The 20515-nt window shown below is 54.6% G+C and overlaps 8 protein-coding genes across 8 annotated transcripts; 5 read left to right on the top strand and 3 right to left on the bottom strand.

The window, feature by feature from the left end:
- Positions 1-610: 610 nt before the first annotated feature.
- On the bottom strand, positions 611-1993 carry A1O7_03323 (HAL protein kinase; the record flags this gene model as incomplete). Its single annotated transcript, XM_007757345.1, has 1 exon — positions 611-1993. One exon carries the CDS (start codon positions 1991-1993, stop codon positions 611-613), a length of 1383 nt encoding a protein of 460 aa, XP_007755535.1.
- Positions 1994-4650: 2657 nt separating this feature from the next.
- Positions 4651-6081, bottom strand: A1O7_03322 (uncharacterized protein; the record flags this gene model as incomplete). Its single annotated transcript, XM_007757344.1, has 5 exons — positions 4651-4783; positions 4876-4983; positions 5041-5731; positions 5791-5907; positions 5973-6081. 5 exons carry the CDS (start codon positions 6079-6081, stop codon positions 4651-4653), a joined length of 1158 nt encoding a protein of 385 aa, XP_007755534.1.
- A 1360-nt stretch (positions 6082-7441) lies between these two features.
- Positions 7442-8761, top strand: A1O7_03321 (uncharacterized protein; the record flags this gene model as incomplete). Its single annotated transcript, XM_007757343.1, has 1 exon — positions 7442-8761. The coding sequence occupies one exon, from the start codon at positions 7442-7444 to the stop codon at positions 8759-8761; it is 1320 nt and encodes a 439-aa protein (XP_007755533.1).
- A 629-nt stretch (positions 8762-9390) lies between these two features.
- A1O7_03320 (uncharacterized protein) lies at positions 9391-11199 on the top strand (the record flags this gene model as incomplete). The annotated part of the gene is made up of 6 exons (XM_007757342.1): positions 9391-9586; positions 9634-9718; positions 9828-10241; positions 10289-10722; positions 10772-11004; positions 11053-11199. The coding sequence occupies 6 exons, from the start codon at positions 9391-9393 to the stop codon at positions 11197-11199; spliced, it is 1509 nt and encodes a 502-aa protein (XP_007755532.1).
- A 754-nt stretch (positions 11200-11953) lies between these two features.
- A1O7_03319 (uncharacterized protein) lies at positions 11954-14323 on the top strand (the record flags this gene model as incomplete). Its single annotated transcript, XM_007757341.1, has 2 exons — positions 11954-12516; positions 12565-14323. 2 exons carry the CDS (start codon positions 11954-11956, stop codon positions 14321-14323), a joined length of 2322 nt encoding a protein of 773 aa, XP_007755531.1.
- Positions 14324-15274: 951 nt separating this feature from the next.
- A1O7_03318 (uncharacterized protein) lies at positions 15275-16828 on the top strand (the record flags this gene model as incomplete). The annotated part of the gene is made up of 1 exon (XM_007757340.1): positions 15275-16828. The coding sequence occupies one exon, from the start codon at positions 15275-15277 to the stop codon at positions 16826-16828; it is 1554 nt and encodes a 517-aa protein (XP_007755530.1).
- A 546-nt stretch (positions 16829-17374) lies between these two features.
- Positions 17375-18394, top strand: A1O7_03317 (uncharacterized protein; the record flags this gene model as incomplete). The annotated part of the gene is made up of 1 exon (XM_007757339.1): positions 17375-18394. One exon carries the CDS (start codon positions 17375-17377, stop codon positions 18392-18394), a length of 1020 nt encoding a protein of 339 aa, XP_007755529.1.
- A 59-nt stretch (positions 18395-18453) lies between these two features.
- Positions 18454-19998, bottom strand: A1O7_03316 (uncharacterized protein; the record flags this gene model as incomplete). The annotated part of the gene is made up of 1 exon (XM_007757338.1): positions 18454-19998. One exon carries the CDS (start codon positions 19996-19998, stop codon positions 18454-18456), a length of 1545 nt encoding a protein of 514 aa, XP_007755528.1.
- Positions 19999-20515: the final 517 nt, after the last annotated feature.

Here is a 20515-nt window from a genome sequence, read left to right as displayed (position 1 = left end):
ATGCACCACCTCTTCTTCGCCAATCATCCGCCCACGTCCTTGCTATGTACTTGCTCTCGGAAGTATGCGAGTCTCCGCTTCCGGTCGCGGGTACCTGGCTGTTCACGTGGAAATTTCTCGGCAGGCATGTTCATGACGAATGCTCAGGGGATAATGCACACGGATCATGTCTGCGCTGGCAAAGGCGGTTAGGACTCAGGACTCAGGAGCAGTTTCACTCACACTGATCAACATTGATCTCAGCATTCAACACTTCAGTGACCTCAAGTATGCGATCGAAGACATCTTCATATCCCTTTGGTCTGCGTTGGTGCGGTTCCCGTAAGTGCTTTGATGTATTCATTTGCGGCCGTTATGGAATTTGTGAATGCAGTCTACCACCCATTTTTGGACCTCCCAATGCAGAGAACCCCCTGAATTTTAGTACCTCTGATTGCTGCAACGCCGAACCCAACCTCGCGCGGAACAGACAGACCTTTACTCCTGCGCTTCCGAGCACTTCGTAACGCAAGCAAGAGTCGATGACACAGAGAATAGAAGGGAAGAGACATCGAGGACCCCACCCGCAGAGTCACCCTTCAACGCCTTTGAGAGTCAAGCCCGTTCCCCATCAGTCATACCGCGACGTCCCATCACCCATGCTGAAACTATGCTGAGGCAACCGCTTGATTGGTGGAGGCAAATGGTCGTGCTTGGGTTGGACCTTCATTCTTGCTGCCACCATGTGGCAGCCTGTCTTGGCCACATCGATGGCCTCCACCGTCGAGTCGGTATCTTCTCGCGAGCAGCACTCGATGACCCTGACCCAGCGGTCGTTCAGGGCGTCACCGATGGTGCATCGCCTTTCCGGATCCGGATGCAGCATCTTGAGGATACACCTCCGGACCGAGTCTGATGGCAAAGCGTTGAACATGGGCCCACATTGAGGATGACAATTCTCATCGATTGGAGTGTCTCCAATGCGGTCCAAGAACGCCATCCACCCCTCAAGAAAGCGAGCATAGTTCACCTCTTCCTTGCTTGCACTTTGCCATGGATTACCGCCGAGAGTCATCGTCATGAAGAGAATACCGCATGCCCAGACATCCAGTTCGGTAGGATCGTATTGTCTGTCCCGGGACAGTACCTCTGGCGAGATATACGGCCTCGAACCAACGATGCCAGGAGCAGATCTTCGCGGATTTCCCATGCCTTGTCCGCAACGTCCTCGCGAGCTTGCTACACCTGGATGATCGCCACAAAAGACTTCCGAGACCCCGAAGTCGGTGATCTTGATATAACCGTCGTCTGTCATCAGCAGGTTCTCCAACTTGATGTCTCGATGCGCAATACCGTGGCTGTGCAAGTATTCGACCCCACGAAGGACTTGTTTGAAGATACAATTCCGATCAGCAGCCTTCAGATACTTTCGTTCCATCAGGCTGAAAAGCTCCCCTTGTTGGCAGTACTCCATGACATGGTTCCATCTGCCGTTGCTGGTACAAAGCCGCACAGTCTGGACAATATTCGGATGGTTGAGCGATTTGGCAATGGTATATTCTGATTTCACCTTCCGGATATATTCCTCCTCGGTCTCCCTGGAGGATCTCTTGCGGAACTCCTTGACTGCATAGAGCGTCGTCCCTTCCGTTTTCTTACCGCCCTTCCTCTGCATGATCTTCACCGTCGAACTGGCACCTTTACCAATCTCTTTCCTGCGACCGATCTTCGAAGCTGAGACAAACTCTTCGTCTAGTGAACAGACGCTGACAACGAAGTCATCTCGAGGATCCACGCTCAGACGCCTACTCTTCACCCCGGAGCCTTCTAGGGCAGGAGAAGAGAAAGGAGACGACTTGGCTGGTGGGCTGGAGTTGCTATCATAACTGGTACTCCGACGCACATGCTCTATTCCCGGACTCGAATGTTTGGAATCCTTGTGAGATCGTATCTTGGCTAAGATGCTGAATCCACTAGAAGTGCGCGTCGGCAGGGGTGGTGGCTCACTGGCCATCACCACCAATGTCCCTCCGCGGATAAGAACAAGTGGAGCGGGTAGAATGAGAATTTTCGATCTTGTGAACAAACAGCAGCCGGAGATGAGCCAGCTTGAACAGCGAGGGAGGTTTGAGCGTGCGAAGAGAGATAACCGAGGTAGGTCCTCCGACTTGACGGCACCTGAAAAGGTTGATGTTGAGTTGGAGTATGGGGGAGGACTGGATCTCGTCCGAGGTCGAATATTTGACTGTGGTGAGTTTAGATCCTTATGGTGGGGCTTCCCGAACAAGAGTACTCTGATATTATCGAGGCGTGATCCCTCGTCTGAGGACTTAAGCGAATATGCCACAGACGCAGTATGAACGAATAGTGCAGCAACTGGAGTCTGTAACACGGTCCCAGGATACGCAGGAGGTACTGGGACAAATGGCGATTTCCCGTGGGGCGAGAACCGACAGAGGGCGGGATGTTGTCTTTTCCAGCAAGCGGGTCCAGATTCTTATTAAGGTTCTTGAAGATAAGCTTGCGCTCATTGAGTTCGGCGGTTCAACCGGCGAGACACAACGATAGTCGGTCGACTGGATGTTGTTCTCTTGGGAGACTCAGAAGAGTCTTGCTCCGCGTGGCTGCCACTCGCCGTGTCAGTGGTTGGGAATGATGTCTCAGACCGGCTCTTCCCCTTCCGCGTCTGACCCTGATCTGGCTGCTCAACGGCTTTGATGTTGGTCGCCCAGACGCTCCGACGAGTCGGGGCATCATACGGCACGCTCGCCCGGTGTTGTTCTATTTATGAGGATGATGCTGTGAAGGACACACCTATGTACCGCGAGACCCGAACAGCCTGATTGGCAGGTTATCGAAGATTTGAGTGAACGGAGTCTCGATGACGAGTTGGAGGAGTGTTCAAGCGACTCTCTTCGACGGAATCGCTCGGAAGACAAGGCACGACTATGCTAAGATCAGCAGTGGAGCATTTAAGAAGCAAGTTAAGCTATTGACAGCACTGTTGGGCAACGAGATGAGGCTCCGCATAATACTAGTTAGAATAGACAAGCATCGATGCTTCTCACATTGTTTTTCCACCGTTGATCGACTGGCACGGAAGCTGTAAATGCACGATCGGCAGGTGCAAGTGAGAAAGCGTGGGGGATGATGCCAACCTGATAACCGCGTGCCGGATTTGCGCTGCTGGCAGAATGGGCTTGTCGATCACGAGGACTCGGCTATCGAGAGCCGCTGGCCTGAAGGGTTTTTGAGGATAATCTCACCCTGTTGTGAGTGTCCTGGCAGTGATACACTTGGGAATAACGATCACCTTGACCATTCTGAACAATCGTCTCAAACGTTCCCTGTCCGAGTGTTGAGGTCTTTCTCTTGTGCTAACCCACGGTCCCTTACTGCTTCCGCCCTCAGCTCGCTTCGGTCAAGGCTACTGCAGCCACAGACCTTGTGCATTGCAGTATGCACTCCGCGCCGATTGTGATCCCAAGGGTGTTGCCCTCTTTGGTGTCGCTGCAAGAGGTCGCCCCCCACGCACTAGGCTAGGAAAGTGAGCGCACAATCATCCCCTCACTGTACCCTGAATGCTGCTTCATTATTGCCTGAGTGGACCACCGGTTAGTTGCCTCTTCGTGAAGCTCACCTCGAGTCATGGTCGTCTGGGTGCTTGGGAGATTGTTGCCTGGATTCGCTCTGAACTCTGGCCGCACACTCATTCCTGCCTCGTTAGGCTATACTTCCCAGACGAGTTGTCACGCCTCCATTCATCATGCGTCTACCCTCTATCAGATGAAGGTCCGAGTTAGGTCTGGGTACACAGTGCGCGATTTAATTCAGTGGATTCCCTGGCAGTGGTCAGACTGAAAGAACCGGTGTGAACAGTGATGTCGTGGTGCAGCTCGCAGGTGAGACAGCCGACCTTGGATATCGAGTCAAGCCTTTCTGTCGTGCAACTGGCAGGCTGGAAGCGTTTTGCGGAGGAGGGGCACCGCGCTTCTAGAATGCAGCGACACCCCCGTCACCAAACGGTTTGACTCGCAGCCGTCCATCGTTCAGCTGATTGGGGTGCAACTCACCGGGCTGCATGCACCCCACGCTCGCTGTTGCCATCGAGCTGAGAGCTTGTAGCCTGTGAGCCCAACAGGCCGTCACCTTCCGGGCTTCCGTCCGTGCACCGCATCACCAAACCGGGTCGGACTTGGGAGGCGGCACACGGTCAGAAGGTCTGTCTGTCAGGCACCAGCGAATGGGATGTTGGTCAAGTGTTAGGCTGCGGCAGGAAAGGTTCGGGCCTCTCGAGGGCTGCCCATGCCACCCAGTCACCACGCCCGTACATGGTCACCACTGAAAAAATGCAGCACGCATGCATGCTCCAGCGCATCAGAAAAAGGAAAGAGGGCATCTCATCATTTGCCTCTCTCATTCACCGCTAATTAGAAGAATGTACTCTGCTGCATAATTATCCATCGCTGACAAGCAATTGAGCCACTGACCTGGCTGAACATGACCGCATTGTCTCTCTGCCGAAGCCATGAAGCCCCCATTGCCAGTCTCACCTGACTGCGATTCTGCTCAAGCCTCACCCTACGTTCGACCCATGCCTGCATGAGACCGCCCTGTTGACACGTCTTCCGTCTTCCCCGGCTGCCTCCCAGTGTCGCATTCTTGCGCCTCTTACTCGCCGTGGCCGTTCAGGTCTTCTCCCATTCCGACTGATTGCTCACGCTGCATGCGGGCTTCGATCTCTCTGAGCTGGCTCTCGCGTGCCAGGAGCTCTTGTCGCTTCTCGTTGATTTCGCGTTGCACTCTGTGGACGCTTGTTAGCCGGTGCCCATATCGACGGAACAATCACGATGAGAGCTGAAAGATAGTCGTCTTCCAGAGAGTGGGGTTACTCACTTCACTTCGATCTCCCTCAGTTTTTCCTCTTCACGTCGCAGCTGCTCTTCCTTGAGGCGGACTGATTGGTTGGCGAGGTCTTCAGGGTTGATGGACGAATCTTGGGCTCTGTGGCACAAAACGTTAGTCAAGCGGCACAAAAAGCAACGAGTTGTGGGTACGTACGAGACGCCTCCTTCCACACTCTTGCTGAGTTTCTCCGTTCTGTAATTCTCGTAGAGGAAGTCGTGGGTGATTTCTTTGAGGTCGGCAAGATGGGAGTGCAAGAGGGCGCTACGAATCGCCAGGAAATCCGAGTGACGAGGGTTGTCGACTTCAACAATGCCCCACGGGTACTGTCGTGCGCGAACCCGGCGCCCGCCAATCTCGATAATGTCCTCTGAACCCACAATGGCGAAAGGCATCAAGCCACGTAGCTCTGCATTCTCCTCAACGGTGTCTTCGTCGTCTTCTTCAATGTCGTAGGGGAAGTTGTAGACTGGGATTCGGTAGTGTTCAATGTCTTCCATGACCAATTTCTTCGACTCAGCCAATTCGGCAGGGGTCAGCGAATCGGCCTTGCCGATGACTGGGATGACGTTGACACGTGGAGAAAGACGCTTCATCAACTCAATATCAAGCTCGCGCAGACCGTGACCAGTTGGCGTGATGAAGTAGAGAAGAGCGTGGATGCGATTGTCACGGAATCGAGGGTTTCTCTTGATACGAGACTCCTCGGCCAGGATATCGTCGTACTGTCTCTCGAGATGGCCTACAATTTCGCCAAAGGCCGATTCGTTGTCAATCTGGTCGCCGAAGCCGGGGGTGTCGACGATGGTCAAAGACACGCGGGTGCCCTCCTCATCCAATTCCAGCTCTGTATGTGGCGGTCAGACCACAGACCTCTCTTATGATGTAGCTATTTCTTGCACGTACCAACAGTGACTGGCTTGATTCTGACGCCTTCCTCGAGGTGAGCATTGGCTGCGTCGTCTGCGTCTTTGGGCTGGAGGACTCGCTTTCCACAAAGGGTGTTGACAAAGGTGGTCCGGCCTTGTTGTTTGAGTCAGTACAGGGGTCAGACGAAAGCGAGTTGAGAAGAGTAGAGAAGCACGTACCAGTCCCACTTGCGCCGCAGACCATGAGACAGAACTGGATGCCCTTCTTGACATTCTTCTTCCGCCGCACCTTCAGTCGCGCAATACGCATACGGTTAGTTGAGTTCATGGTCAAGGAAGGTGTCGTCGGTCACGGTGGTCAGGGGTCAAGATGAGGACATGGACATACCGCATTCATGGGTGAAGACATGTTGGCGAACAACTAAGCGATGAGCTGGGCGCTGGCCAAAAAAAGACGACGCTGCAAGGCGATGCGGTTGACACGGCTAAGCGACTAATCAGAGGTGTAGAAGAGAAGGAGGATAAAGAGACGCACGGCGCTGACGGTGAAGCGAAGGACAACGACGTGAAGCTGCACTTTTCAAAAATTAAGGGGAAACACGGCGAGATCGACACGCCAATGGACAACCCCGGGGTCGCGCTTTCCCTTGTTGGGGCGCCAGCAAGCGTCTTCAGCCTCGTCTCGGTGCTCACCTTCTTTGGGTTTAAGTCAGGCCCTGATTGTTTGCCAGTGGTTGACACTGCTTGACCGTACCTCGGCAGCCATAGAAATGTGGGGTAAGCTCCAGCGATCATAACGACCTCTTGATCTCTATGAATCGATGCTAACCTCGATCAAACTCGCGAGCTCGAAGCTTCTTCATGCTTTCTTGTACTCCGATATTACCGAGGCTTCCAAGTCTCCTAGACTCCATCGCCCATGGCTCGACCAACAGTGAAAGATGAGTATACACCGGCTGTCTGCCAGGAGAACGAAGAAGAGCTGCGAGCAGTGTTATCATCGGAAAGTGCGCTGCCATGGGAGATCTCCAGGCTGCGAACCTTGCCAAAGGCTCGGTTTTGCATGCAGTCTTGCCCACGGAGCGTATGACGAAGCCCCAAGTCCTTGTCCCAATGTAGCACCAAACCAACCTCGAAAACTTCGCGCTGGAAACGCGTGTTTGCAATGCCGCAAACAGAAGAGTCGCTGCAATCAGGGTGTACCTCAATGTGCGAATTGCGTCAAGAAGAAATGGCCTTGTGCTTACGCTCCTCCATATCAGCCTGAAGAGTCAACGCTTCAAGAGCATGGTAGGCCCGTGAGCCTGCACCCTGAAAGCATGGCAATTTCGTCAGAACCGGCTGCCGCACGACTTGACGATGGGCCTACGGAACTCGATTCGAGCGTGTCCCAGAGTCCTAATTACACTTTCACTGGACATGCTCCCCTTTTTGGACCTGATCAGTCGACGAGCCGCCTTGTGAAGGAGTTTTTCCAAGTCCTTTATCCCGTACCCTCCTTTTCCTTCCTCCACCCCCGAACCACTAGAGAGCGCCTGGCGGAAGGCTCTTTGGACGAGGCACTGGTCTTTGCAATATGTGGCACCACTACCTCTCAGCGATACACGGAGCCAGAGAGCCGAGATCGGAGCCTCTCCTGGATTTCTCGAAGTGAGGAATTAGTGTGGCAGCAGCTCGAAAGGCCAAGCATGGCACGACTTCAAGCCTTGATCCTCTGCATTGCATACCGCACGGCTACCGGCGCGTCGCACAGAGCCTTCATGCTCGCAGGTCTTGCTGCTAGAGCCGCCGCGGCGATGAGGCTCAATCATGAAAGACATGACCTCGACCCCATCAGCAACGAGGTACGACGGCGCACACTGTGGTCGTTGAAAATTTTGGAGCTGTATTTCTCCATTGGACTACCCGAGTACGAACTTTTACCACTTGAGAATGTCTATCTACAACTTCCTTGTCGTGAAGAGCAATTTCAGGACAAGGCACCGGCTGTACCAATGGAAGGGGGGTCTTACATGCTGTTTGTCAGACTGACTTCGATGCGGAGAGACATCATGAAATTGACTCGCTCGATCGCTCTCTGTGACGAGCCATTTCCTCAGTTCCTCAAGTTGGTTCGCAGCCTACATAATGAGCTAGGCCAACTGCGCATTCAAATGCCGGTGGATCCAACGTCCCCAAGCACCGGTGTATTGAGGTGTGTATCAACCCCGTGGCTGGCCAGGCATTTGGCGATGCACCTATCATGGCATCAGTGTCGCTGCGACCTCTATCGCTTACTGCTCAAGGGCTATCCCGAGGCCGCTCCGTCAATAGTCCTTGCAGATCTTGATCCGGAAGCCATGAGTGATGCGGTTCAGATGTGCTCAGAAAGTGCTCTGTCGATGATTCAAACGCTGTCGGATGTTAATTTACACAGCACAAACACTCCGGTCCTGGAATACGACACGGCAATCTGTGGCTACCACGCGTGCCGGCTTGTATTGTTCCTTGCACATGCACAACCTAGTGGAGTCCGATTCTCGAAGGAGTATGCCATTAGTCGAGCAGAGTTGTGTTTGGCTGCCATCAAGCGGTTCTTCCGACACTCGACACCTGCCGGCCCGATTTTGAAAGACCTCGAAAATTTGATATCCAAGTGCGACACTTCTCCCAACGACTGGACTCATCTCACTGTGAGATCCGCATCTAACGAGCAAAGCCGAGATCCGCTGCTATCGGAGGTGGCGCGAGCAAAACAACGTTTGGCAATACACAGTCTGCTACGACAAGCAGATTTCGAGGATGGAGAACCCCCGGCTGTGGTTTCTCCGTCTAGTGTCAGTACTGAGATCCCATCGGTTCGACACCGTAATATGTACAAGGTTCTGTCGCTGGAACAAGGTTGGTCTATACGAGCTGACTCGTCACTGGGCTATGTGCCACAGCCTGATGCGCAGGTGCAACAAAGCCCTGGATATGAAGATCTGCCTGCATTCTCCTTACAGACACTCTTGTTCCCATGGGTGTGAATGGGGATACCTTGTGGAGTATAAGGCATGCCCAAAAGCCAGTCCACCGTTGCTTCGAAGTTTTCCAACTTCCAGATTAAGCTGTTCTGTGAATTGACATACCAGCCCTTTCTCGACTCTCTGCGCATCTGCTTCCCATAATGCACCGAGGAGGTCCGGCACGACCGAGACTCGAAGTTTCGGGGTCATCTGTCGATCCTTGCATTCTGCGGTTCTCTGCGCGGGCTGGCACCATTCGCAACCCGACCGCCGGCAAGACCTCATTCCCGCTAGCCTGTGGTGGAAAGCTCGCCTCTGGACGCAGGCCACGGATGTCGGTCGACAGGTGGAACTGCTATCAGGATGTCGGTCGAGTAATTCCCGAGGCGGAATTCTAGGCGTCAGTTGATTCCCCCTCCTCTCCACGTTTAGCGCTGAATCCTCTCCACGGTTAGTGCCGAACGCCCTCCAGATTATTGAAGCCATGTGGTAGGGAGACTACTGAAGATCTAATTTTGACGGACGTGAGAACTGTCGGACTTGTCAAGCTTACTTATACCGACGACCCTGCTGCGCCGGGTTGTCTGGCTTGTTGTCCATCCTGCGGCCATCGCGAACATTGCAGGCTCACCACTTACTACGCTTTCATCATGTCTTCTCGACTTGGTACTTTTCGAGCCTTCTTCCTTGTGGGAGTCTGCTGTGTCGGCTCGTTTCTTTTCGCTTACGACACCGGTATCATTGGCGGCGTCCTCACTCTCCAGTCCTTCCAGAATGACTTCCGGTATAGCAACAAGCAGAAGACCACTGTGGCCTCGAACTCCAACAGCCTTCTTCAAGCTGGAGGTGCGGCTTTTACGTGACACCCTAGGAGGTAGCTGACAGGTTCGCAGCGTTCTTCGCCTGTTTCTTCACCTGGCCATTTACCGCACGATTCGGGCGGCGTTGGTCAATCGCACTAGCCTCTGCCATTTTCTGGTATGTGTCCTTGAGCTCTTCCCTGATGATCCTTTCTCGTGGCAAGATCTTCAACTACGTATCTTTGTTCATGCTTGGCCTCAATAAAACTAATCATTTGTTACCGCAGCGTGGGTGCCGTCGTCCAAACCATCAACACGCATCACATTGGAGCTTTCTACGCCGCCCGGGTAGTGTCAGGTATTGGTGTGGGCATGGCCACGGTCATGATCCCCATGTTCAGCGCCGAAATGGCTCCGAAGAACACACGTGGTCAGCTCGGCAGTATGTTTCAGTTCTTCTTCACGCTCGGAGTCATGACTAGCTACTGGGTCAACTATGCCGTGTCGACGAAGCTGGCTTCTGAGACTCGCCAGTGGCAAATACCGGTTGGGCTGCAACTTGTCCCCGGCGGCATTCTTGGGTTGGGCATGCTTATTCTCCCCGAAAGTACTCGGTGGCTTGCTAAGGGTGGTCAACACGAGGCTGCGATGAAATCGCTCATCTGGGTTCGCGGCGGCGATAGCGAAGAGGTTCGCGCTGAGTATGAAATCCGCCTTTTCCGATGGAGCCGGTACTGATGGTGTGTAGGATGACAGAGATTCTCGCTGGAATCGATGCCGAGGTTCAAGCCACAGAAGGACTTACCTGGCGAGAGATGCTGCTGCCAGCTAACCGATGGCGTGTTTTCGTGGTTGTGACATTACAAATTGGCGTTCAGCTAACTGGTAACACTTCCCTCGCTTACTACGCACCACAGGTATTCCAGACAGTCGGCGCTGGAGACTCCAAACTGCTCGTCAGCGGTTTCTTCGGCGTCATCAAAGTGGTGTCCTGTTTCATTTTCCTCGCGTTCTTGGTCGAAAGGATCGGGCGAAAGAAGGCCTTGATGGGCGGCGCGTTTGCCATGGGATCGTTGATGCTAATCGTGGCGTGCCTTACCGCAACCCATTCACCCAGCAAGGACGCGACCAGCGTGTCGCCTGCGGGTGCGGCTTCTATCACTATGATCTATCTGGAAGCAGGTATGGAAGCTCAGCTATTCTGCTGCTTCGCAAGCTAATCTCGCTCTAGCTGCGTACAACATGTCGTTCGGCCCCGTCTCGTGGCTGTACACGGGCGAAATCTTCTCCAACCGGACTCGAGAAATTGGCATCGCCATCGGCACCGCCACGCAGTGGCTCTTTAATTTTGTCTTTTCCCAGGCCACTCCGCACGCCGTCGACAATCTCGGGTGGAGAACGTTCCTGATGTTCGCCATCTTTAACGCGGCGCTGGTAGTTTACGCGTGGTTGGTTATCAAAGAGGTAAGAAACCTGTGTTCGGCAGCGACCATCAGGCTGACTAGTTTCTAGACGACTGGAAAAGCTCTCGAAGATATGGAGGCACTCTTCGGCTCGACAAAGACACAGATGGGTGCTGCCAATATCGAAGCCGCCGAGCACGAGCTCGAGTTCGCGAAGAAGGACTTGGCTTCGAGTCACGTCGAGGCGAAAGCATGACCGCCTGTCGTGTTGCTGATAATCGGAGTCAGATCAATCTGAGGAAGCAGCCACCGGTAGCTCCGACGTTATAAGCCGCTTTGGATGGTGAGGAAGAGTTACACAGGAGGAAGTCGTGGGCTGGAGATTGGAATGGGGAAAGTGTAAGGGGACTTTGCCGGAGGCTGCACGTCATATCAATGCCATGGCAGGTGTGTCCCCGGTGAAGCCCGTGAACTTGATGCGATGGAACTCTCTGTCTCAAACTATACTGAACATGAGCATACTGCGTTGTTGAAACTGGGCAGAAAACCACGCTTCACGCATTGAAACGGCATCGTCGAGACTAGGTCCCGCTTAGCGAACAGAGATTGATCTGCATTCAAAACCCACCTTCCACCGACTGCGCTTCGACAAGATACTTTGGTACTACATGAGCTTCGGAGGTGCGGCCTACGAAGAAGACTCGCCCCAGCCGACTTTCCGTGGGATTACGAGACTTTAGCGAGAATGGCGACGCCTAACTAGCACCGACCGACATCCGTAGCTCTCTTCTGCATCCTGCACCGACATGGCTCGCCCCGCAACCCCGGACTGTAAATTCGTCATGTTCTCGGGCACCTATGACAAGGTTCCACCGGCGTATACGGAGTACTCGGTTCTCTATGCGAAGATGTGCAGACTCGGGACCTTGGGTCAAATGGCCACAGATATAAAGCCCATGAAGGGAACGGTTCTGTCGCTCAGCAAAACACCACAACGCTGTTGAGGAAACATGGCTGGATTCTTGTTTTGTCTGCTCGCTCTCGACATCTCCACGGCCTTGTCCGCTGTACTGCTGCCGCGGCAAGGGGATCCGACATGGCAGGACACGACGCTACCAGCTGCGCAGCGAGCCGACGCCCTGTTGCCTCAACTGAGTTGGGAGGAGAAGATTGCGCAAATGGGCGGCATTCGACGCCTACTCGGGGCCAATGCCACCTTTAACCGCACAGCTTGGGAGGCCCTGTACCCTTTGCAACATGGGATTTTGAGCTACGGGTCGCAGCTCAACCAGGCTCAAGATGTTCTGCCGTATGCCAACATGGTTCGGGAGGAGCAGCTGAACAGTTCCAAGGTCCCGTGGATCACGGTTACGGACTCTGTCAACAGCATCTATGTGCCTGGAGGTACTCTCTTCCCTGCGACGCTGTCCTTGTCTACTTCCTGGAACCTCCCGCTGTACGAGGAAATCGTGGCATCCATCCGCGACGAGAATATGGCACTAGGAACACACTGGGTACTGAGCCCAGAGCTGGACATCGCAAAGGAACCCAGAAACGGCCGTGTTGGGGAGATGTAAGTCGAAGGTGTGGTGCCCAAACCCTTTGACTAAACTCAGCATAGGTATGGCGAAGATGTCTACCTAGTCGGCGAGTTCGCTGCTCAATACGTCAAAACCATGCAGGAACGTGACGAGGGCGGTCACATGAAGGTGGCCACGACGGTCAAGCACTTCCTGTACGGACAAGGCTCGGGTGGTGTGAACACGGCCAGCATGGACGGCGGCGTCAATCACCTATACAATGACCTGGCCATTCCTTATATCAGGGTCCTCAAGGAGAAGCCTGCATCGATCATGATCTCTTATTCCTCCGTCGACCGGATTCCCATGTCGATGAATACTGCTCTAATCCAGGACATGCTGCGGTCAGAGATGGGCTTCACCGGTCTGATCATGTCGGATGCCATGGGGATTTTACATCTGTACACCGAATCCAATGTGGCCTCGTCGTACAAGGATGCCGCCATCAAAGCGCTGCGCGCCGGCCTCCAGCTCGAGCTGGCCCCTGGGCAACCCGCTTGCTTCCCATACCTGGTCAACAGCTCGAGCGATCAGGAGATCGTGGACCTCGTGAACGAAGCAGCCCGTCAGCACCTGATCATCAAGTTCGACACGGCCATGTTTGACCTTCCTCTGCCGACTATGGAAAACCTGAACCGGACCCTGCGTGCACCTCAACACTTGGACGTCAATCGTCGAGCTTCACGAGAAGCAATCGTATTGCTCAGCAATGACGGCTTCCTTCCGCAGGCAAATTTCTCACAGGTCGCGCTGATCGGACCCTTTGGAGATATCATTGACCCGGGCTCCTACGCTCCGACGACAAGCGCGAACCCAGAGTACGGACGTACTCTAAGAGGCAGTTTGGAAGCCCGCATGGGTGCTGGGAACGTTCGTTACGTCAAAGGCGTGGACATCCGGACCACAAGTCCCAATGACACGGCTGGGATACAAGAGGCAGTCGCCGTCGCCAAGGCAGCTGGCGTCGCCATTGTATCACTAGGCTCTTTATCTGTTTATTCTCAAGACGCCGCAGTGAACCAGCGAACCGACGGCGAATTCTACAGTCACGCCAGCCTGGCTTTCCCGGGCAACCAGCAACAGCTCTTGGACGCGGTGCTCGACACGGGCGTCCCGACCATTCTTGTGCTGAACGGTGGTCAAGCCTTTGTCTTGAATAATTCAACCATGCGCTGCAATGCTATTCTTCACCAGTTCCTTGGAGGCGAGTTCTCTGCCGATGCCCTCGTCGAGATCATCACGGGCCAAGTCAACCCTAGCGGCAAGCTCACCATCAGCATGCCGCAAGCGGATGGAGCGTTTCCGATCTACTACGATTTCCTCCCGTCGGACAACGTGGGAGGCGGTGGGTCCGATCCTACCGACTCAACTGTCTGTGCCGGCGACTGGAACTTGCCTTGTCTCAACCGAGACGGCGCTCCCATGGCATTCGGTTACGGTCTCAGCTACACGACATTTGACATCTCGGGGCCTCAAGTCACAAACTCAAACTCAAGCGGTGGCTCCATCTCCATCTTTTGCACCATCACCAATACCGGCAACGTGGCTGGCAAGGAAGTGGTCCAAGTCTATTTCCGGCAGCAGTACTCGGACATTGAATTGCCCAACAAGAGACTGGTGCGGTTTCAAAAGGTGGAACTGCAGCCTGGCGAGGCGCGACAGGTGAAATTCGTCATCGACAAGGCGGATCTGGGATACTACAACAATGCTAAGTATCAGGTGGATTCGGGCCATTACACCTTTTGGGTGGGGTCAAGCTCCAGGATGGCGGACTTGAAGAATGCCACCATCAGTCTATAAGGTTAGATTTGGAACTGGTACCATCGGTCTGGAGGTCAGATATGGTGAGAAGAAGACGGGCGAGATGGACCGTGACAGCATGGTCACGAAAAGTGTGGATTCGGTCGGGTCTCCGCCTGTACATATAGCAAATACCTAGGTGCGCCGTACATATCAGCTTCACAAGAATAAGCGCAGAGGTTTCTTTCCATACATTATGGCTACCCCACATTCCTATGCCTCTACTCCGTAACCGTTCCCGTCCATACCGTGACCATGAGCGTAGACAGTGGGGGACAACACAAGCAACACCAAGCCAAGTCTCGTCCTTCCGGTAATTTCAAGGTCAGCGACCGACATCCGCCGCGGCGTCTCAAGTCCGGCCTCGGGGGCCCACCGAACGCTTCCACAGGAGGCACACTGCACACTCCCGCCCTTCGTCGACCGACTTCCGCTGCTTGACAAGACCCAGCCCACTGGTGCCACCGAACGCCCAAGCACACTGCACACTCCCGCCTTTGTCGACCGACATCCGTAGCGCTGGCACTTAAGGTTCCTTCCCACAGGTGGCGCCGACAGTGCCAACCAAAAATGCCGGAACATCGGTCATTGCAGAACCACGACTCGGCTTCTGGAATCCCAGACATATGGCCAGGGGACGGCGATCATCTCACGAGATGGCGACCTGGCCCGATACCCGTACAGCGTCTCTTCGCTGAGTACACAGTAGGAAAGGCCGTCTTTTGCCCACGCTTGATTGAGAATCTGGAATTTTGGTCCTCCTCCGAGAGTCTTCAATATACATCTCACTCATCTCTTGCCTCGGGCATTTTCCAGTGGTATGTGGAAGTATCGTCCTGGGCACCTTGATCAACGTAGCAGACCATTGTGGTGAGAATCGACTCTGAAGTCGTCGCGTGCACCTACCACGAGAAGAATCACATCGACGCGGAACTTGGCAATTACTCAACTATGGCTCAACCAAAGCGACCCAACATCCTCTTCATCATGGCCGATGACCACGCGTCGAAAGCGATTTCCGCGTACGGCGCGAACATCAACCACACGCCGAACCTAGATCGTCTGGCCAAAGAAGGCATGCTGCTGAATCACTGCTACGTGACCAACTCGATATGCACGCCTTCCCGAGCGGCCATCTTGACGGGCACGTATAACCACGTCAACGGCGTCGTCACGCTGGACAGCAAGATCAACAAGAACCTGCCGAACGTGGCCAAGCATCTCCGCACGGCGGGCTACGACACGGCCATGATCGGGAAGTGGCATCTCGGCGAGGGCAAGTCGTGTCAGCCCAGTGGGTTCGATTACTGGAGCGTCCTGCCAGGGCAGGGCGACTACTGGGATCCGACCTTCATCGACATGGACGGGCACGAGCGCGTGACGGAGGGATATGCTACGGATATCATCACGGATAAGTCGCTGGCCTGGCTGGGCGAGAGACGGGGCAATAAGCCTTGGTTCCTCATGTGCCACCACAAAGCACCGCACCGAAGCTGGGAATGTCATGACAGGTACAAGAACCTGTACAGAGACGAAATCAAGGTCCCCGACACGTTCTCGGACGACTACAAGAACCGAGCCAGGGCGGCCAAGATCGCGAAGATGCGAGTCGCGGATGATTTGACGTACAAGGATCTCGGCCTCGTGCAGTCCGACGGCGGGAGGAGGCAGCTCGGCGAGATGATGTGGGATGGTGCTCGCAAGATCCCGAACAATGCCCCGGGGCTGCGCCTGATCGACGCGGACGAGGGCACGGTCTTTACCTTTGCCAACGACAAGGACCTGGCCGAGTTCAAGTTCCAGCGCTACATGCAGCGGTATTTGCGGACCATTCAGAGCCTAGACGACAATGTCGCAAGGCTGCTGGACTGGCTCGACGAGACGGGTCAAGCAGAGGATACGGTCGTCATCTACACGTCGGATCAGGGCTTCTTTCTCGGCGAGCATGGCTGGTTCGACAAACGCTTCATGTACGAGGAGAGCTTCCAGATGCCGTTTCTGTGCCGGTATCCGCGCGAGATCAGGCCCGGCAGCGTGAACAATGATCTCGTCAACAACGTCGACTTTGCGCCCTTGTTCTTGGACTATGCCGCAGCCAGAAAACCCAACTACATGCAAGGCCAGAGTTTCCGGAGGTTGTTAAGGGGCGAGGCCATCGAGGATTGGAAGCAAGTCGCCTACCACCGGTACTGGATGCACAACGACATCATCCACGAAGCATATGCGCACTACGGCGTGCGGGATCAGAGATACAAGCTGATCTATTGGTACTGCGAGGATATGGGGGTCGAAGGTGCACGGCCCGGTGGAGAGGACTATAAAGAGTGGGAGCTGTTTGATTGCCAGGAAGATCCGTTAGAGCTGTTCAACGTCTACGACGACCCCAAGTACCAGGACATTGTGGCGCGGATGACGAGACTGCTGGAGGACAAGATGGACGAGATTGGAGATGAGCCCGTCCACATCTTGAGCAGCCGACAGCCCGTGCCTCTTCCGAGACTATGATAGCGGTACTGGAGGGTAGGTGTGGATTTAGATCTCGGCTTAAAGATACTGGGTATATCTGTACGAAGTCTTTGCAGTAGAGCCAGGCGTTAGATGTAGAGGGATAGGAGATAATCCTCTCCCAAACAGTGTCTCGTCAAAGATCCACCGTTACCGATCACCAGGTCAACCGTGGTCGTCTTGAGACGTGCATCTTCATTAACGCGGGTGGGAAGAAGAAGGTAGCAAAGGTAATGGAAGAGTAAGAAGACGGGCGGACTGGGTGCGACGCGTGTCTAAAGCGGCGTGTTTCAGGTGAGCGGCACGTGATGCTTCTTCCCGCTTCTCTTTCCTCTTTATTGACTGCGAATCGTCAAGAGCCCGACGCGATACTCGTGGAGTGTTGCTAATATGGTCTCACTGCGATCATCTTGATGTTCTACCCTGTACAGTAGTGGTGGACCCTCCTGTCAGGTCCAGAAGTCAAGGCACGTACCTACCCATCAGGTAGGTCACTGGGTTCCATATTGGCTTTGTCCCACGTTCGCAGGCTGTGACCGTCCGGCCATGTCGCATTCCAACCGACGCTCAGGACAATCACGGCGGCAGCAGTCTGTCGACTTCCCCCGCTACCCTCCCCTGTCACAGTTGCAATCACAGTCACAGCAGTCAATATACGCATCGGCACCGGCACCTGCACCTGCACCCACGTCCGCAGCCGCAGCTGATGCCACCACGCCCCCAGTTGCACCGGTTCCTTCAGTCGCTCCGCGTGCTGCTCAGATGCCTGTCGTGGTCTCAGACTATGAGTCGGACAACCAAGGCTATCAATCAGACTATCCTACCAAGCCACCCCCTCCCGACCGTACCAATGAGGAGCTGAACCTCGCTGTCCTCAACAGACACAATCCGCAGATAAAGTCCATCCTCTCGATAGCTCCGTATGCGGTGGTCTATGAGTTTTCTCCATTGCCACAACCCGAATGGACCAAAACAGGTGTGGAGGGTTCGCTGTTCATTTGCGAGCTCACGCCCGGACCGTACGGCGAAGACAGGTACTCGACAATCGTACTGAACCGGCGGGGGTTGGACAACTTCGAGGCCGAGCTGAGAGAAGGTGAAAATGCCGGGGTTGAGATAACAGGTGAATACGTCATCATCAGTTTCAAAGAAGGCCATGAGCAGAAGATCTACGGTGTCTACATATTCCACGATGGTCCCGGAACCTCGACTGAAAATGCCATGCAGTTGAATGGCGAGCTCATGAAGTCGCTCGCCGACCATGCGGGCGCCAGCCGTCAAGCTGCTGAGGCCGCTGCCTCCGCGGCCACCGCTCAGCATACAAATGGGCACATTCAGCAGGCGGGGGAGGCGTTGAACAATCACCAGGGGAATGCTCCTGGCGCTGGCCACCAGATCTCTCTGCAGCAGCGCTTCGGCCAGCAAAGGGCGAATGACGCCGCTTTTAGCGTGAGAGGGCATGAATATGATGGTCAAATTCAACAGCCTCCACAGTCAATGATGGACCAGCGACAACCTGATATTCTGGGCGACCTCTTTAGGAGAGCGGGTCTTGGGGCTCGATAGGACGGAGCTGCTTGATTTGTTGCTTGCTGGCGGGATCATGAATCGTCAGCCCACAGTTCTTACAACCACTGTCGGACCCCTTTCGCCACGATCTCGCTCTGGGCCAAACACCACGCATGCTGCAGTCCTTCTGACTCCAGGATACGGATGGTTGGACTCGCACCAAAGGTTTCTTTTGTGCCGTCGACCTGGACCGCGATCTCATCAGTCTCTGCTGTCTCTGCCGAACCAGCAACATGGCGTCGGTGTACAGCAGTCCCTGGAGCTTGACCCTCGATGATAGCCTTTTTCGTCATCTCTGCAACCCAGTGGTCATCCTTGGAGAACCAGAAGAACAGTCTCGGACTTGGGTACCGTTTCTCTTCAGCAGCAACCGCCAAAGTTTCACCATGGCTCGCTCCCCAAACTTCCGTCCCCCACCGATTCTGTCGAATCTCTTCCATCTCCCAGCTTGCCATGTGCAACGCTTGCTCGACACCTTCTTCACTTCTCAGGAAGACCAACGTGGCTTCGAGTCCATGGCTACCCGGCTGCATACCCGTCACACGTGAAACGAGCGCGGCAAACCATGACGCAGGAACGAGTCGCAAGAGGACGGAACGGACCAGGATTTGAGCCAAAAATGGCAGGAATGGAAGGTTCGTGAGAAGTGGCGTGGCTATGAGCCCAGAGGGCGAGAGATGTATGTCTTGGATTGTGGGCGTGAGAAGGATACACGCCGTGGGTGACCAGAGTGGCGCTGACCTTGAGCTGAGCGTGACTTTGGCCGGAGTACTCGTATTAGAGCTCGTCTGAATATCTTGTCCTGCTGTATGCCGTTCATGCCATAATCGGACCACCTCCAGACAGATATAAGCCCCAACACTATGACCCATCAATACCACATCCACTTCCACAGGCTGACCATCCTGCTCGTGTTGTATTCTGTCCACCAAATCCTCCACCCTCGCGTAGCTGAGATCGACCTGATCGCGCAACGTGAACAACTTTCCGCCCCCACGCTTGAACGTCGCGGGATAGAGCAACCTTTGCTCTTCCCACTCGTGTAGAGAGGCGGAGTCTGAACGTGAACGTGAACCTGGATGCGAGTCTGCCTTTGAATATGAACCGGCGCCAGCACCGCCACCGCGCCGCTTCCTTGCGCCCTCTCCGCCATGCGTCCCATGCGTACTGCGGACGTCGAACCCACCAAGACTCATCCCCACCACCACAACGACATCCGCATCAGCATCCGCGCAGCGTTCCCGCTTCTGCTCCGTGAGATCCCGCACGACAAACGACAGGAAGGGATGATAATACGCCACGAGGCCGGGGTTGCCTGTGATGAAGAAGACGAGGCGGAGCTGGGATTTCAATGCGGATCGGGATCGGGGTCGGGATCGGCATCTTCGCGTGGTAGTTGAAGATACCTCGTCGTCGTCGTCGTCACCGCCGTTGCTGTCCCCGTCCTCGTCCTGCCGTGATGGTGATGACCTTGATCTTGATCTTCGCCTCGCGTTCCGCTCCTCTGTCCGTTCATATCGAGGTGTCCGAGGCTTTGTCCCGGCGTGTATGAAGATGTTGGGTGAGATTTGAGATTGGAGCGGCCGCCTTTCCGTTGTCATGTCGCGAAGTTGGGAGCCGGGCAACAATCTGATGGTGGGTGGTGTACTTCGAGTGTTGAGGGTGTGCTGGAGTTTTCGCCTTGGTGGTCTTCTATGGGGAGATTCGGCTGGTTGGCGGCTAGGTTATATGCTGTGTATGATATCTCATGCCATGTAAGATGACACCGGTGAAGGGGGCCCAGAAGAACGAGAGCATGAAAAGGGCATGTCAGCGTCAGACCGGTGTGTATTTCGGGTGCTTGCCCCGTAATTACATGCATGATGAACGTGGACGAGGCCTTGTGGGGGGCTTTTGTCAGACATGGACGATACCTTCTCGGCCTCATCAAACAGGCAATCGGTATGGTGTCTGTCACTCACGATATTCGTTCACGGGTCTACACTCAAGGACCATGCAAAGCACAGTCTATAGTATCACATCCTGGGGTGGATGATGACGAATCTTTGAGCCCAGTTTATTTGGCCTTGTCACCTGTATCTATTCCGGCTGGGCCCTTGTCGTGCAGCAACCGTCCAT

Source organism: Cladophialophora yegresii (genome assembly GCF_000585515.1).
Source record: "Cladophialophora yegresii CBS 114405 chromosome Unknown aczIN-supercont1.2, whole genome shotgun sequence".
Lineage (NCBI taxonomy): Eukaryota > Fungi > Ascomycota > Eurotiomycetes > Chaetothyriales > Herpotrichiellaceae > Cladophialophora > Cladophialophora yegresii.
Note: the sequence above shows the minus strand (reverse complement) of the source record. Positions and strands in the feature narration are given on the sequence as shown.